This window comes from Panthera pardus, unplaced genomic scaffold (genome assembly GCF_024362965.1).
Source record: "Panthera pardus isolate Hobbes unplaced genomic scaffold, ASM2436296v1 HiC_scaffold_24, whole genome shotgun sequence".
Classification (NCBI taxonomy): Eukaryota; Metazoa; Chordata; class Mammalia; order Carnivora; family Felidae; genus Panthera; species Panthera pardus.
Genome location: NW_026526810.1, coordinates 136460846 through 136478827, shown reverse-complemented (window position 1 = coordinate 136478827; position 17982 = coordinate 136460846). Strand labels below are relative to the sequence as shown.

At 46.5% G+C, this 17982-nt stretch overlaps 1 protein-coding gene across 8 annotated transcripts in view; it reads right to left on the bottom strand.

Moving 5' to 3' along the window:
• The window catches only part of TRAF3 (TNF receptor associated factor 3), a 118157-nt gene that overhangs the window by 31675 nt on the left and 68500 nt on the right, over nucleotides 1-17982 (bottom strand). For all 8 annotated transcript variants that reach the window (XM_053889841.1, XM_053889840.1, XM_053889838.1 and 5 more), the window contains 2 exons: nucleotides 2291-2552; nucleotides 186-237 (listed from right to left, as the gene is read on the bottom strand). In XM_053889841.1, the coding sequence (XP_053745816.1) occupies nucleotides 186-237; nucleotides 2291-2535 (297 nt within the window). In that variant the 5' untranslated portion in view covers nucleotides 2536-2552. The remainder of the gene's footprint in view (nucleotides 1-185; nucleotides 238-2290; nucleotides 2553-17982) is intronic.

Below are 17982 nucleotides of genomic sequence, written 5' to 3'. Positions count from 1 at the left end.
GGTCACCCGGCTGAGCAGCCGCTGTGTGTGTCCAGTGCCCATGTGACACGGTTCCTGCCTGGCTCCTGCAGCACCGCCCTGACACCCCGAGATACGGTCAGCGTGCCCGGAGCCCTGGATGCAAACTATACGCACAGTACTACGTGAGCAGCTGACACGAGAATTTCTTAAGCCCCCAAGGATACCTTATCTTTGATGATGCCTTCTTGACACGCGGTACATTTTGGGCTGGAGGAGCTGAGGGGAGAACACACGGCAAAGACATTAGACAGGGCGCAAGTCCTGTTCTCACGGGCAGCGTCACGGCCAAGCATGCTGTGCGGAGTTCAGACCGGCGGCCAGAGCTCCGGGATGCCATGCTCTACTGGCTTCAAGTATCAAGCCACAGAAGAAAAGGGCTGAGTTTTTTTGACGGTGATTTTTCACAAGGAAGTTTTTAAGCAGAACGGCTTAGATCAGTCCCACTTGGAAAGCCCCTTTCAATTAAAAGTGAAATTTTCTTTCAGAAACCAAAACTAGCTCTCCGTGGAGGAGCTCTTCCGCGTGAGCATCCACAGCTTACTGGGAGGGCCTACAAACGGTCTTGCTTTATGAAAACGGCCAGTACTTTCTCCATATGTTATCTTCCTTCACGACACACTGAAAAGCCAATGCAAGTCTGCAGTTAACAGTGCGAGAATCTGAAACTGACCCTGTGTATGAAAACCGTTCATCCACTACATCCTTCTCGTCCCCAAATGCAGGACACGAGCCACTGCTCCCCCGCTGCCCATTTTTGGACTTGATTCTAACTGCATCTTGTGTCTGGAAACCACCTCCTAGATATTAAAAATAAAACTAAGTCTGACCCTCTTTACTTCCACGGCCCCTGCCCGAGACAGGGAGTCAGCGGAGGCTTCGGGAAGGAGGGGGCGGGGTTGACAAGTATGTACCGGGGCCGTGGGCAGAGTGGGGAGGTTCCACAAGCCTGGAAAGCCAGGCAGGAAAACGGAGTGTTGATGGGAGACTTAATGTGTTTTTAAGTAAAGGTCATTCATGTAGACTATACTAATATGAAGCTTGTGCTAAATCGCTTTAATCATAGGAGTCGTTTTATATCCATAGACCCAGAGCTGAGTAGCATCCGGATAGGATCCCTTGACACCCGCAGAAACATGGAGCAGGACGAGAGCCAGGAGCAGAAAAAGGAGGGACACCAGAAGAGGAACAGCCCTCTGGATGCTCTGCCCCAGGAGCCCCTGCCCCCCACGGCCAGCAGCCCTCCCCCCTGGCCCGGAGCTGCAGTCCAGGTGTCTGCGTTAAGAGAAATCAGGTGCTCTGAGTCTACGCGGCCATCGCTAAGCTGGACTCAAGAGCCGTTTTCCCCACAAGCAGGGGAAGCGGAGTTCACCGTCCACGGTATGTGGGTAAGACCACGGCCGGAAGTGCCCAGGAGGAGGAGGACAGGGAGGGAGGCTGCCTGCTGTGTGACTCTCAAGGGCCCTGCCCTCAGTGGTGAATCAGGAAGAGAGAAGTGGGCAGACTTGCCAGGGCCCTGTGCCCTGGCAGCGGAGACCAAGTCTGAGAGCATCCTGCCATGACCCCCGGTGCCCGGCACGATGACCAGAAAATACCGGGGGACGAACCAAAATGCTTTCTTGGACAAAGTTATTTGTGCTGTAGAACTCCAGCCCGCCTCCCCAGAATCCCTGAGTGATTCTAAAACGGCACCAACATTGACAAGGGCTTCCGAGGGCTCACGCGTGCTTTGCTTACACTTGCTGGCTGAGTGTGGGCACACTGGGTTCCCAGCTAGGTTCCCGTCCTGCTGGCCCCGTCCTCGGTCTCTGCCCCCCACCCCGAGCACCTGCGCTCTGAGGGCTCCTTCGGCCTTTGCTGATGGGTGTGCGTCCCGTACGGAGCCGTGAGCTTCTGGAGCAAAACTCAGCAACGCGGGCGGGGGGGCGGGGGGGTATCGGGGCACCAGCGCCAGCGTGGCGAGTGCCACGAGGAAGGTGGCAGGTGCGGCAGTGACTGCTGAGAGGCGCGTGTGGGGAGAGGAGACGGCAGTCTGGGGGACGGGGCTGGGTAGTCCAGGCCGCGCGTCACAGAAGCCTTGGAAGACCCAAGCACGACGTCCTCTTGGCATTCCCTGGATGATGGCCGGCCGGGCTCTGAGAATTTTATCTGGGTTTCTCCAGAGCTTTTAACCTTTACAGAGTTTACTGTTTGGGGAAGTGAAGAAGGGGGCGGGGGAGAGACCGGAGAAGCCCACGACGCGGCGAGGGCCGACACGGGCAGCAGGACCCACCTCAGCAGGGCCGCCATGCAGGTCTCACAGAACCGGTGTCCGCACTCCGTCTGCTTCGGGTTACACAGCACCAGGCGGCACTTCTCGCACTTGTACTTGTCCTCCACGGTCTTCACAAACCTTTCTTTGTAACCTCCTTGCTCGGGGACGAACACGGACGTCCCGGCGCCGCGGTCAGGGTGCAGCTTCAGCGGCGGGTTCGTCTGCAGTGTGCCGGGGGATTCCATCTTTTTACTTGACTCCATGTCAGGAAGGAGAGATTCTGCGGAAAAGCAACAGCACTTAGTAAAACGTGTCACGTCGTCCGGCGCACGAAGTGAGAAACGTGGCTTTGGAAACGGGGAAGTGCCTGAGAGCCGAGGGGGCTTCTCCAGGTCACCTACCTCACAGGGACCCTCCCGACTCGAACGCGTGACGGGAACGAGCTTGAGCAAGCGTGCCTCTCTCCTTCCCACTCCACCCACCGTTACTGCTAACATGACCGTTCAAAAGGCTTCTGAAGGCATCAGTTGTGTCTCTAAAGGTTCTCTGAAATACAGGTAACGCTTTGCTGTGCTGTAACTTAAACGTGTAGGTGTCAGTCCGACATCCTGGCCAAAGCCACAGCCATCCCCAGCCGATCTTACTTCTCGGTTAGCCTCACTGCCGAGGACAGTCCCCGGGGCGTGACTCAGGCGTGGCCTGCCATCGCCGTGGAGCCTGTGCTGGGAACAGCGCCGCCCCTCCAGCAGCAGCAGGTACTGTCCGCCTCCTCATGCTGCTCTTCCCCCCGAGCAGACCCCACAGACCCCACGAGGCACCCACAATGCTCCGATCCGGGCGCACCGTGACCGGCACCTGCTTTCCACCAGCCCGGCCCACCTCACCAGCCCTGCGCCAACACGGCCCCCCCACTGCACACGCCGGAGCTTCAGGGTTGCACCCCCTGTGGATACGCAGGCCTTCCGGGCCTGGGGGCGGAGCTGGCAGAGGGGACATGGGGACTGAACGGGTCTCCAGTGCCTGTCTGGACACGCTCTCCTAGCGCACAAGGTGGCAAGTGTGGTGGGTTCCCACCTGCAAGTTCCCGTCAATAGGCAAAAGAAGCATTTCCTGGATATGAGCCACCAAGACCCCTGCGTGCGTGGACCCGCCGGCTGAAGCGCATGGCAGCACGTCCGGCCAAACTGCGGAGCAATTTCCTTAAGACTCACCAGGTCGGGGCACCTGGCGGCTCAGTCAGTTAAGCATCCGACTCTGGAGTTTTGGCTCAGGTCATGATCTCACAGTTCATGGGATCGAGCCCGGAGTCAGCGCAGAGCCTGCTTGGGATTTTCTCTCTCTCTCTCTCTCTCTCTCTCTCTCTCTCTCTTCCAGCTCATGCTCTCTCCCTCTCAAAATAAATAAACCTTTTAAAAACCCAAAAAAAACCTCACCAGATCTCTCAAAACGACACCGTGTTCTTGCTCAATCCATTTATTTCTGCTACTTACAAAAATAAGGGCCAAATTCCTTCTACTTACAAGGCCCCGGGGCCTGTCCCCCATCGCCTTCCCCTCTCTCCTCAGTGCCAGGCCGCCACGAGCCAGTGTGGGGGCCCCCAGTGCACCCCGGGTTTGCTGGAACGAGCCCTCACGCCGGGCCGCAGGGTGCGGGTGGGGAGCCCACTCCCCGGAGCCTTGTTCTGCCTCGTGTGGGGCTGGAAGAATGAACGTTTCACAACCCGGGACATATGCAATGCCAGCAGCCTAACATCTGACAGGTAAATGAATTAGTGTTCTAGCCACACTCGGGCTAGTTTTAATAAAATAGAACATCACTGTGGCGAAGTGTGGGAGCCTCCTGTGAAATCCATCTATTTATGAAAACAACAACAACAAAGATTTTAAAATGACCTCAAAAGGCCAGCAGCCCTTTGCTCACGAATTTGTTGATCAGAATCCTGTTCATGAAGACGCTGAGCGGGAGGTGCCTGGGGCTCGCTCTGCCCGTCAGAGACGATGGTTGCCCAGGAGCCGATCTGCTGCCACCTGCGACGGCTGGTGACCTCTCCCACTCCCCACCTCAGGCCCTTGCTTCTGCAGATGCTCTAGGTTGACCCCCGCCCCCGTTCCCGCGGACCGCACCTCCCCACCTTCTCCAGGGGGCTCAGCTCCGCCAACCCCACTCGCCCGACCCCTCTTGCCCTGTCTGTACTTTCTCCACAGCACTTCCCACCCTCCGACACCGCATGCTCATCGCTTACAGTGTCTCTCCTGCGGCAGAGCCTGAGCTCCCCGGACACACGGGGTTTGTTGACGGAAAATGCCAGGTACCTAGAAGAGTGTCTGATGGGCAGAAGGCACCCGGTACACATCTGCTGAGCTAATCACGGAGGGAAAGGTGAGGTGTGAGCCATTAGTACCAAGCTGTGTTTCTATGACAACCGACTCTTCCAGGAAAAGAAAACTCCTCAGCTTTTGGATACGGTCTTGGAGATTCTAGCCTTGAAAACTCCTTCTTGCCTTATAAACAATTTGTGACTTTGGTATCTTAGCCAATAGTGCTTAGGAAGCTATGTGTTCAATAAACAGTCTGTAATGAGAAATACTTGATTCTTTAAAGGTGAATTTCCTATTTCGAGCCGGAGAGACAATTCACTTTGGATCAAACTAATGCTAAATGATGTCCATTTACCTACAACATGTCATAGTCTGTATAAGCAAGTATACAGTCTGGGATCTTTGGTTTTTGTAGGCCATCGAAGAGAAGTGAACAGATATGCAGAATGTATCCCAGGCACATCAAAGAAAACATCACAGCAGCCCTGTCCCGAAGGGCAGAGGCCAGCCCACAGCCGGCAGGCCTGTCGGGACTCACCTGTAACGCAGGGTGTCGGCGCGGGCATCTCTGTCTGCAATGGGCCACTGTGGGCCTCTGACAATCCTACCCAGCATCCCTGCATCTCGTCCCATGCATGGCCCATTCCCGATCTAGGTTGCGAGCTGGAGAATGAGCCTTTGGGAAGGAGGGAAAGATGCCCCGCGGTGCTTACACTGCAGGAGCCAGAGACCTCCTGTGCCTTGTATTCATAAGGGAAGAAAAAGAAGCATAAGACAATGGTCTAAACGTGTAATGTCCACAATAGGCAAATCCACTGAGACAGAAAGCAGATTCATGACTGCCAGCGCTGAGGGAGGGGGAGCATGTACTGATGGGCACGGGGTTTCCTGCTGGGGTAACGGAGGTGTTCAGGAACCGGACAGTGGGGATGGGTGCACGGCTCTGTGAATACACAACAACCCACTGAACCAGACACTTTATTCTTTTTTTAAATGTTTTAATGTTTATTTGAGAGAGAGAGAGAGAGAGAGAGAGAGAGAGAGAGAGAGAGTGAGCGAGCAGGGGAGGGGTGGGGAGAAAGAGAGAGAGACAGAAAGAATCCCAAGCAGGCTCTGTGCTGTCAGCACAGAGCCCGATGCGGGGCTCAGACTCATGAACCGTGAGATCATGGCCTGAGCCAAAACCAAGGGTCAGATGCTCGACTGACTGGGCCACCCAGGCGCCCCTGAACCAGACGTACGAGGGAGCACCGTGAGATTTTCATTTATACCGTAACAGTACATGCCCTCAGAGAAGACAGCAAGCAACCAATACGGGGGAGTGAAGTGTGAAAAGCAAGTACCAGACCCCCTGACCTCGACGACCCAGAGGCAGACACTCCCTTCTGGGGTTCTGGGAGGGCGTACAGACATCCGGGAACGGCAAATGCACATAAAGAAAACCTGCCTTTCTTTTTCCCTCCACACAAACTGTGCTGCACATGCAAGTTGATCAACAGCTTCCTTTCGAAAGCAGCGCCGCGTTCTGACCGTTTTTCCCCATCAGCATATACAGATCTACATCACTACCCTGAAGGGCTGCGTACAGCACTCCGCCGGACGCTTCACCACAGTTTATACAGCCACTTCTACTAATGGACAGTGAGGCTGGTGCTGGTGCTTTGCGATTGTGAGCAATCTGCAGTGAACATTCTTGAACACCTACCTTCGCACGTTTGGGAAAGCTTACGGCGACAGAACTGCCGGGTCAGAGGTGATGCGTATCTCACAGGACCGTAATCACGCCAAACACTTGTAAAAGGTTGCACATTACAGATTCCCTCCAATATTCACTAAACTAGTAAACAGATATCATTTCAGAGAACCACAGCCCATTTCACTCAAATGCTGACGCTTCCCACTTTACTCTGGCCTCAGCAGCGTTTTCTGGAGAGTGGCTGCTGGCCACACGGTTGTACAAACTCCAGGGCTCCCAGCCTGCGAATGCCGGGGGGCACACCCACTGCCCTTCCACGTGGTAGGAACACCCTTCTCCAGGAGCGACTCTGCAAAGGCTGGCCAAACTAACCACATTTTATTTCATAAACACAACATACCCACAACAGCTCTGTTCCTCACACGTCAGGGACACAGGGATGAGAACATCACTGCCCTTAGAGAGTTTTCGGGGAGTCACAAGGATGTGGGCACTCCAGGGCCAACAAACAGCGGACATGAAGAAACACCACCCAGGAGTTACAAAGGGCTGCAGATCTTCAAAAGACAAAGAGATCACCCCGGTTTTGGGGAGATCTGGGCTTCATGAATTGGACTGGTGGCATCATTTCAATTCCAACAGAAGAGAACAAGAAGGAGCAGCAGGAGACACAGCACAGGCAGGTGGTCATGGAGGGGAACCTGGTGTTAGGAGCTCTGGGGCGGAGCCAGACAGCCAGGACATCTGGCACTGAGTGGCCTGGGTGGTAAGGCTGGCCGGTGTCCTTCGCTGCGGTGGATCCTTGGGCACAGCGTTTATCCTCAGGGCCCCACTTCTTCTCTTCACCTGAAAAGCAGACACTACCCCTAACTGTCATAGTACTATCAGGAGTCACTGTAATACTGTATGTCACATCCGTCTGCATACAGAGAAGACACGTCCTCCCGCCAACAGCGGTCAGGGGGTCTGACAAGGATTGGGCTGTTTTCCTCATCTTACTTAGATAGCCCCCAAGCCTGATTTAAAAAGCCCCTTCTCAGCAGTTGAGGAGAGGAGAGGAGAGGAGAGGAGAGGAGAGGAGAGGAGAGGAGAGGAGAGGAGAGAAAAGAAAAGAGAAAAAAGAAAAGCACAGAAAAGAAAAGGAAAGAAAAGGAAAAGAAAGAAAGAAAAGGCATCCAGATTGGAAAGGATGAAGAAAAACTATTTCTGTTTTCAGAGGACATAACCTTATATATACAACTCACTTAGGGAATCAACTAAAAATGAGTTAAACTAATAAACTTATTTAGCAAAGCTGCAGAATAAAAGATCAATATATAAAAGCCCATTTTATTTTTTTTATTTTTTAAAGTTTATCTATTTTGAGAGAGAGAGCGAGTGAGCGTGCATGGGTGGGGGAGAGAGAGAGGAAGAGGGAGAGAATCCCAAGCAGGCTCGCACTATCGGCATGTAGCCTGGCGTGTAACTCAAACTCACAAACCATGAGATGACAACCTGAGCTGAAATCAAGAGACAGACACTTCACCGACCGAGCCACCCAGGTGCCCCTCGTATTCCTATGCACTGTAGTGAACAATCCAAAAATGAAGTTAAGAAAACAGTCCATTCATAATAGCATCAAAAAGAATAAAATATTCAGGGACAAATGTCAACCGAAGGAGGGCAAGATACCTATACTGAAAATTAGAAAACACTTTTGAAAGACAGCAAAGATCTGAATAAATGGGAAGGCATCCCATGTTCATGGGCTGGAAGTCTCCACACTGCTGAGACAGTGACACTACTCAAACTGATCAAATGCACCCCAACCTCTATTAAAATCCTAGCTGGCTCTTTTAGAAGAAATTAATAAGCTGAACCTAAAAATCAGATGGAAATTCAAGGGAGCCAGAATAGACAAAACAATTTCGACAAAGAACAGAGCTCGAAGATGCACGCTTCCATGTTTCAAAACTTACTACAAATTATTCAGGACACTGTGGAATCGGCACTAGACGTACGTATAGATGAGAGAGTGCTGAAAGTTCAGAAACAAACCCTCATGTTTGGGGGCAACTGATTTCTGACACGAGTGCCAGGCCTTTCAACGGGGCACTCAGTGCCAGCAACCCCACTACTGCTACCGGACAAGGAAGGCCTCCTCCTCCTGGGCATTCTCTTTCTGGCTCTTCAGGGCTGCACTGGCAGTTACCACCCCAGAGCTGCTTAGACATCCACCGCCCTCTCTCCCAGGTGAGCAACTTGGCACAGCTCTGGCACACAAAGTACTGGTGAAGGGAGGGTAGTGGGTGGTGGGTGGGTTCTAAGACCTCCCTGGCTGGTATCCTTCCTTTCAAATAAATGTATTAGATGATATTTGACACATAAAAAAAAAAAAGATCATATGTGGGGGTGCTTAGCTGGCTCAGTGGGTAGAGCATGCATCTTAATCTCAGGGTTGTGAGTTCGAGCCCCATGTTGGGCATAGAGCCTACTTAAAAAAGTTTTTTAAGAAGATTGTGTGCAATACACAGGCAAGGCAAGAATACAACAACAACAACAACAACAACAACAACAACAACAACAACAAAACAGACCTCCCGAATCCACCGCCTACTTAACAGTCACCACCTACCCATGTGCTCCTTCCTCAGCCATCCTCCTGACTCTCTCCAGAAGTAAATGTCAGCCTCAACTTTCTATCTATAATCCTCTTGCTATCATATATATTCTTCTTCTTTTTTTAAAAAAAACATTTATTTCTTTTTGAGGGAGAGAGAGAGCAAGCACAAGCAGGGGAGGGGCAGAGAGAAAGGGAGAGACAGAATCTGAAGCAGGCTGCAGGCTCCAGGCTCCAGGTTCCAAGCTGTCAGGGCAGAGCCCAACGCAGAGCTCAAACTCACTAAGTGTGAGACCGTGACCTGAGTCAAAGTCGGACACTCAACCGACTGAGCCACCTGGGTAGGTACCTTCTTCTTAAACAATATACTTTTGCCTGTTTTTAATTTCACAGAGTGATACCATACCATATGTAGTCTTCTGCCGTCAGCACTGTAAGTTCTCACCCTTGTCTGCTCTGTGCAGGAGTTATGCTTCATTCATTTTCATGGCTGTATAGTATTCTACAACTGACATATCCGTTTTTGTATCACAGTTGCCAGTCTTTGCTATCATGAGAAATGTGCTCTGAATATTCTGGCACATCTGTTATGGAACCCTGCATAAGTTTCTCTAGGGTACGTGCTCTAGATCAGGGGATCGGAGGTTAGCAAACTATAGCCTGTGGGTTAAATCTAGCCAGTAGGCTGTTTTTGTTAGGTTACTGTTGCTATTGCCTACTTCCTTGAGCCAAGAATGCATTTCAGATTTTTAAAGAGTTGAACAAACAAATGAAACCTAAAGATCCACAAAGCCTAGAATACTTACCAACTTGCCCTTCACAGAAAGAGCCTGCCAATCCCTCTCCTGGACTGGGCGCCTAGAACGCAGAGGAACTGCTGATTTGCAGGTTGTATTCGTGGCCAGTTTACAAGCGAGGGCCCAACTGCTCTCCAAAGCAAAGCAGTGTAAACACTTCTATTAATCCACATCCTCACCAACTCTGGGAATCAGACCTCTTAGGTTCTGCCAACCTAGCAGGTATAATGGTCTCTTTTTTCTTACTCTAACGATTAAAAAGGTTTAGCATCTTTCATACATTCGTGGGCCACTTATGTTTTTCCTTCTGTGAAATGCTTGATGGTGTCTCTGCCATTTTTTAATTGGGCCACTATCCTTTTTAGTACTGATGTGTGGGGATTATTCACATATTCCGACTAGTAATCCTTTGTTAGTTATATATACATGTCTTTCCCCAGTTTGTGGATGGCTTTCATGTTATTTATATCTTTCAATGAAGAGAAGTTCTTTTCATGTATTCAAATTTGCCCATATCTTGGCCTTTTAAAAATATTCAGATTATCTCACAGGTGATGCTGATGAAAAAGGCACTACAGTATATATTAAACTGAAAGAGAAAGCAGCTTCAACTCTATTATAAAGTCATTTTCAAAAGAAGAATATTCTGTTCAAATAAAACTAGCAAATAAGCCAGTAGGTCAAACACACTCACAACTGCTCAAGGGAAAGTTTTCCTAAACAAGAGTTTATTCAAGTCAGAAATGACACGAACCCCGAGCAGGGCCCAGTGGGGAGGCCCATGACCCTCTGTATCAATGAGATGGCCAATGGGGGCCTTAGCTGGCCCAAAGAAAGCAGGAGCACGACACCTCAACAGGTGCCAGGACTGGTGGACGGATGAACACTCTCAGGTTTACTCATGATCCCAAACTCTGCTAGCCGTCAACTGTCACTATGAAAAGTCAGTTCTGATTTAAAGTGTGAGAATCACCTGACCACTTTCTAAAACAACTAGGACAATAGGGATGATGCCTTTAAGTCTTTAAATAAGACAAATACCCACCTATTATGTCCCAAGGAAAAGGGAGTTTGGATTTAGGAAAATCACCACTGGAGGCAGTTTTTCACAATCAATTCAGAGGTGGAGGGAGAATAATGAGCATTCCTAAAATTGGACAGTAATGTGATCACCTTGAGACCCCACACAAAGTCATGCAGATGGAGAAACCACTGAGGTGACTCTGCTTCAGGTCCCTTCAAGCTATGTACCAGGGGGGTAGACACTACCTCATCACCAACGGAAACAAAAGTTGCCAATAGCAACATGGGAGGGTACCATTTTTACCAGAATGCCCTCTAACCAACAGGCACAAAACAAATATTAAAAACAATTTATCTTTGGAGCGCCTGGGTGGCTCGGTTGAGCATCCGACTTCAGCTCAGGTCATGATCTCACAGTTCGTGAGTTCAAGCCCCACGTAGGGCTCTGTGCTGACAGCATGGAGCCTGGAGCCTGCTTCAGATTCTGTGTCCCCCTCTCTCTCTGCCCCTCCCCTGATCTCACTCTGTCTCTCTCTCCTCAAGAATAAACATTAGAGGGGCGCCTGGGTGGCTCAGTCGGTTGGGTGTCCGACTTCGGCTCAGGTCATGTCTTGCGGTCTGTGAGTTCGAGCCCCGCGTCAGGCTCTGTGCTGACAGCTCAGAGCCTGGAGCCTGTTTCAGATTCTGTGTCTCCCTCTCTCTCTGACCCTCCCCCGTTCATGCTCTGTCTCTCTCTGTCTCAAAAATAAATAAACGTTAAAAAAAATAAAAAAATAAAAATAAAATAAAAAGAATAAACATTAGAAAAATTAAAAAAAAATAATTTATCTTTTATCTTGTTTACCTCCATAAGGCATCTTAAATCCTTTCTGAATCAGGTGTGGTGTACATAAATTTGGCAAACTCAAAGTTGGTCACAATGTTAAAAACAAAACAGTGAGCAATGTCAGTGAAAACAGCTGAGTAAGAAACTCCAAAAATCCATCCTTCAATAAAAGAAAAAAACTGGCAAAATCCATCAAGGACAACTGTTTGGAACCTTAGAAACTAACCAAAAGCTTGTAATAATCAGAGGAACACTTAAGCATGAGAAACCAGCTGAATCTTGGTAAGAACAGTGAGCTCAGTGGCATTTTTTCCTCTCCTGAATCCATGTGCCAGGACAGTGGCCTGGATTCTAACAGCCTGCAATTGCTGGTCAGATATCTGGCAGGAGGTGGGGGGATAGTGGGAGAAGAACAGACCCTATATGCAAAGAATTTTGGTGGTTTTACTTACCTAGAAGACCAGCTCAAAGCATCTGACTTTACCTCAATAAACAGAACTCTCCCAATGCTAAGGTGGTTACTGTAGGGGGAGGGGGTGGTGATTACTGAAAATGTTTAGAGGCAAATTCATTAACAACCACTGCCTGGGGCAATCAATAACAATCAAGGCAAACGAGAGATTAACCAAAATGTTGAAAAGAAAAGTTATGGGAAAAGGGCCCTGATAAGCTCCAATGTGTTTCTGGGAATCTAGAAGGTCACACAAATGCTGGGGGCTGCGTGCATACTCAAGAAGGCCTGAGAAGGCTTTAAGCCTCTGGCTGACCTTCAAGTTCTGCACAGAGGAAGTGAATGGTAAGTAAGAGTTGTCAACTGCCCAGCTGAAATGTTGAAAGCACACCCCAACAAAACTCACAAAGACCCCATCTGAGAAGACTGGGAGATAATTTTTGTTCCAGGCACTTACGGAAACCTCTGTCCAGTCACTAGTTGACTCCTACGCTAATGGAACAGGGACTTAAAGGACCACACACGATAAAGAATATACACTTTACAGACTTAGCTCAAAAAGTCATTGCACAAGCAACAACAACATATCCTGGGGAAAGGGAAGAATCTCATTTCCAGATCTGCCACATTATAATACGAAAAATTTCCAATTTTCAGGGAAAGATTACAAAGCATGCAAAGAAACAAGGAAGTATGGCCCATAACAGGGGAAAAAACAAGAAACAGAAGCTGTCCAGGAGGAAACCCAGACACACTAGACTAACAAAGACTTTAAATCAGTGCGTACATGTGTTCAAAGAGACCAAGGAAACCATGTGCCAAGAACTCAAAGAAACCATCAGAACAATAGCTCACAAAATAGAGAATTATCAATAAAGATAAATTTTTAAGAAGAACCAAACAGAAATTCTGGAGTTGGAAAGCACAACAACTGAAACAAAAATTCACAACAGGGGCTCAACGGCAGAACATAGCAGGCAAGAGAAAGGACTGGAGAACCTGAAGATGAGTCAACTGAGTTTATCCAGGCTAAGTTACAGAAGGAAAATACAAAAAAGAAAAGTGAACAGAGCTTTAAACGCCTGTGGGGCATCATCAATCACACCAACATACACCTTATGGGAGTTCCAGAAAGGAGAAGGGGGAGAGAAAGGGATGGAAAGAATATCTGAAGAGACAGTGGACATAAACTTCCCCTATTCGATGAAAAATATTAATCTGTACATCCAGGAACCTCAAAAAATTCCATGAAGGATAAACTGAGAGAGACTCACACTAATATACATTATGATCAAACTGTGGAGAAACAAAATTCTGAAAGCAGCAAGAGACAAGCTACTCCACATAAAAGGATTTCCTCAGTGTAACAGCTGGCATCTCATCAGAAGTCATGGAGGACAGAAAATGCATGACATATTCAATGGAGTGTGAAAAAAATTAACTAAGAATTCTGTATCTAGCAAAACTATTCTTAAAAAATGAGGGAGACTCTCAACAAAATACTAGCAAATTGAATCCAACAGCATATTAAAGGTATTATATACCAAGACCTAGTGGGATTTATCCCAGGAAGGCAAGAGTGGTTCAATGTAAGAAAATCAATAAATGCAATAAACCATATTAATAAAACAAGGGAGGAAAAACACAATCATCTCAATCGAGGTAGAAAAAACTTCTGACAAATCTAACACCCTTTCATTATAAAAACTCTTGCCGGAGAACTAGGAATAAAAGGGAACTGCCTCAACAAGATAAAGGGTACCTAAGAAAAAGTCACACTTCATGGTGAAGAACTGAAAGTTTTTGCCCTCAGAGCAGGAAGAATGGAAGGATGTATGCTTTCACCACTGCTTTTCAACCTCATACTGGCAGTTCTCGACAGAGCAAGAAAAAGAAGTAAAAGGCATCCAAATAAGAAAGAAATAAAACTATTTCCACTAACAGATTACATGATCTTATACATAGAAAATCCCAAAAAATTCACAACAACTAGAATTAATAAATGAATTCATCAAAGTTGCAGGGTACAGGATTAACACAGAAGCAACAGTTGTGTGTCTGTAGAATAGTAATAAACAATCCAAAAAGGAAATTTAAAAAGCAGTTCCATTTACAATAGCATCCAAAAGAATAAGATACCTAGGAATAAATTAAAGCAAGGAGGTGAGAGACTTGTTCACTGAAAACTACAAAACAATTGCTGAAAGAAATAAAAGATGCAATTAAACAGCAAGACGTTTGTTAGTTGCAAAACAAGTCTATATACATGAATTAGCAGACTTAATATTGTTACAAGTGGCAATACTACCTGTGGTTAATTTTATGTGTTAACTGGACTGGACCATGGGGTACCTAGATATTTGGTCAAATATTATTCTAGGTGCTTCTGTAAGGGTGCTGGATGAGATTAACATTTAAATTGGTACAGTGAATAAAGCAGATTGCCCTCCCCAGTATGAAGGGGCGTCATCCATTCAGTCACAGGACTGAACAGAACAAAAAGCCTGATTCTCCTCCAAGTAAGGAGTCTTTCTACCTGACTGCCTTCAAAAGGAGACATGGGCTTTTTTCCCCGTTTTTGGACTTAAACTAAAATATCACAGCTCTTCCTGGATTTTGAGCCTGCTGGCCTTTGGAACTACATTCCTGGCTCTCGTGGTTTCAGGCCTGCAGACTCAGGCTGGAACTAAGCCACTGGTTCTCCTGGGTATCCACCTTGCCAACTCACTCTGCAGATCTTGGGACGTGCTTGCCTCCATAATTGTGAGAGCCAATTCCTTGTAATAAATACCTCTTTCCACACACACACACACACACACACACACACACACACACACACACAGAGGTTCTGTTCCTCTGGAGAACTCTACCCTAAGTGATCTACGGATGCAATGTAATCCTTATCAAAACTCTAATGGCCTTTCTCTGACAGAAATGAAAAACTCTGATCCTCAAATTCATATGCAATTACAGGGGACCACAAAGAACCAAGACAATCCTGAAAGAGAAAAACAAAGTTGGGAGACTCACACTTCTCAAACTTATGACTTCAAAACCTACTACAAAACCACAGTAATCCTAACAGTGTAATAGTGGCATAAAAACGCACATATAGACTAATGGAATACAACTCAGAGTCCAGAAACAAACCCATACATCTATGGCTAAAAGATTTTTGACAAGGATAGCAAGACCATTTAGTGGTTTAAAAAAAAAAAAAAAAAAAAAAAAGTCTCTGGGACAACTGGGTAACACTGGCAGAAGAATGGACTTATTAGACCCTCACATCATTCCATATACACAAACTAGGATCAAATGGGATTACCAACTAAAACGTAATAGCTAACACCCAAAATTCTTAGAAAAAATATTGGGGCAAATATTCATAATCTCGAATTTGGCAAAGACTTCTTAGATATGACACCAAAAGCATAAGCAACAAAAGAAAAAGTAGATAAAATGGACTTCACCAAGTTTGAAAACCTGTATTACATAAAAGGATGTTACCAAGAATGTGAAAAGACAACAAAATGGGAAAACATCTGCCAATTACATATCTAATAATGGTCTAATATCCCAAATATATACAGAACCCTTACAAGTCAACAACAAAAAGAGAAACAACCCAATTTAAGAATGTGCGAAGAATATGAAGAAACATTTCTCCAAGGAAGATATAGAAATAGCCAACAAGTATACAAAGAGGTGCTCAACATCTTTAGTCATTAGGAAAACACAAACCAAAGCCACCATGAATTACCACTTCATACCAACCAGGATGGCTATAATTCTTTTAAAAAGGAAAAATAACAAGCATTGGTGAGGATGTGGAGAAATTCAAACATTTATACACTTTGGTGGAAACATAAAATGGTTTAGCTGCTGTGGAAAACAATCTGGTGGTTCCTGGAGCAGTTACACATCGAATTGCCATAGGACCCCATAATTCCACTCTTACATATATACCCAAAAGAACTGAAAACAGGTACTCAGACATATATACACGCACGCGCGCAGTAGCACTATTCCCAATATCCAAAAGGTGGAAACAACCAAGATGTCCATCAACAGACGAATGGATAAACAACATGTGGTATCTTCACACAATGGAGTACTGTTTAGCCATAAAAAGAAATGAAGCAATGGTACAGGCTAAAACATGGATGAATCTGGAAAACATTACGCTCAGTGAGAGATGTCAAAACAAAAGAGCACATATTGTATGATACCATTTATAGGGAATATATAGAATAGATGAGTCCACGCAGACACAGAGCAGACTGGTCATTGGCAGGGGTTGGGGAAGAGTAATGAGGACTCTACCTGCTTAATGGATATGGGGTTTCCTTTTAGGGAATGAAAATGCTTGGAACCATGTACAGGTTGTGGACACACAACACTGTGGATGTACGAAGCAGCACTGAATTGCTCATTTTAAAATGTCTAACTTTGGGGTGCCTGGGTCGTTCAGTGGGCCGAGCGTCCAATTCCTGATTTCGGCTCAGGTCATGATCTCCCAGTTCATGGGTTCGAGCCCCGCGTCGGGCTCTGTGCTGACAGCTCGGAGCCTGAGGCCTGCTTCGGATTCTGTGTCTTCCTCTCTCTCTGCTGCTCCCCTGCTCACCCTCTGTCTCTTTCTATCTCTCAAAAATAATAAATAAGCATTCAAAAAATTTTTTTAACTTAATGTTCAAAAAAACCTAACCATCATGAGACACAGCCACTAGGATGGCTATAATAAAAGATAATGGAAAATTCCAAGTGTTGGTGAGGATATGAGGAAACTGGAACCCTCATACGCTGCTGGAAGGAACGTAATATGGCACTGTCACTGTACCAAACAGTCAGTTCCTCATAAAGTTAACAGTTCCCATATGACCCATGTATTCTCTGATGTATATAACCAAGAGAATTGAAAACAGATGTTTACACAAAGACTTGTAAACATATGCTCAAAGGAGCAAAATTCATAATAGACAAAAAGTATTAATAGCCCAAGGTGCCCAGCAAGAGATCAGCTAAATAAAATGTGGTATATCCATATATGTACTATTATTTCATCATAAAAAGCAGTGATATACGGATACATGCTACAATATGAGTGAATCCTGAAAACACTGTGCTATATAACAGAAATCAGAGACAAAAGGCCACATACCTTATGATTCCATTTATATGAAATGTCCAGAATAGGCAAAGGAAATTAGTGATTACCAGGGGCTGGGGCAAAGGGAGAATAATGGACAGTAGCTTCTTTGTTTTGTTTTTTTTTTTTTTAAGGTATTTTTCTTGATGTTTATTTCTGAGAGAGAGAGAGAGAAAGAGAGAGAGAGAGAGAGAGAGAGGGAGAGAGACAGAGAGAAACAGAGCACGAGTGGGGGAGGGGCAGAGAGAGAGGGAGACATAGAATCCGAAGCAGGTTCCAGGCTCTGAGCTGTCAGCACAGAGCCCAACACGGGGCTCGAACTCATAAGCCGTGAGATCATGACCTGAGCCGAAGTTGGATGCTTAACTGACTGAGCCACCCAGGTGCTCCTGGACAGAAACTTCTTAGTGGTTACACTAGGAGTTTCTTTTGGGGATGAATGAAAATATTCTGGAATTAGTGGTAATAGTTTATAACATTGTGAATATATTAAAAACCACTGAACTGTACTTTAAATGGTTTAAATGCTGAATTTTTGATTAAAAAGTGTAACGTACTAGAATATAATAAGCACTCTCTCAACAACTGCAACAGAAAAACAATAGCAGTAGCATCATTAAAAAATGGCTAACACATTTGAACGTGACGTAATACAATTCTGTCCATATTTAGATCCAAAGAATTTCATATCATTATATGTATCTTAATAAAAAAATTAAAAGTTAAGAAGAGTAAGGATATAGAAGGCACTGAAAAACTAACTTGAGTAATATTTCAAATAAATACAGTGAAATAAGAAGTAACTGGCCAGAGGACAACTGCCGACGTGGACGCGTACCATACCGAGTGCCAGC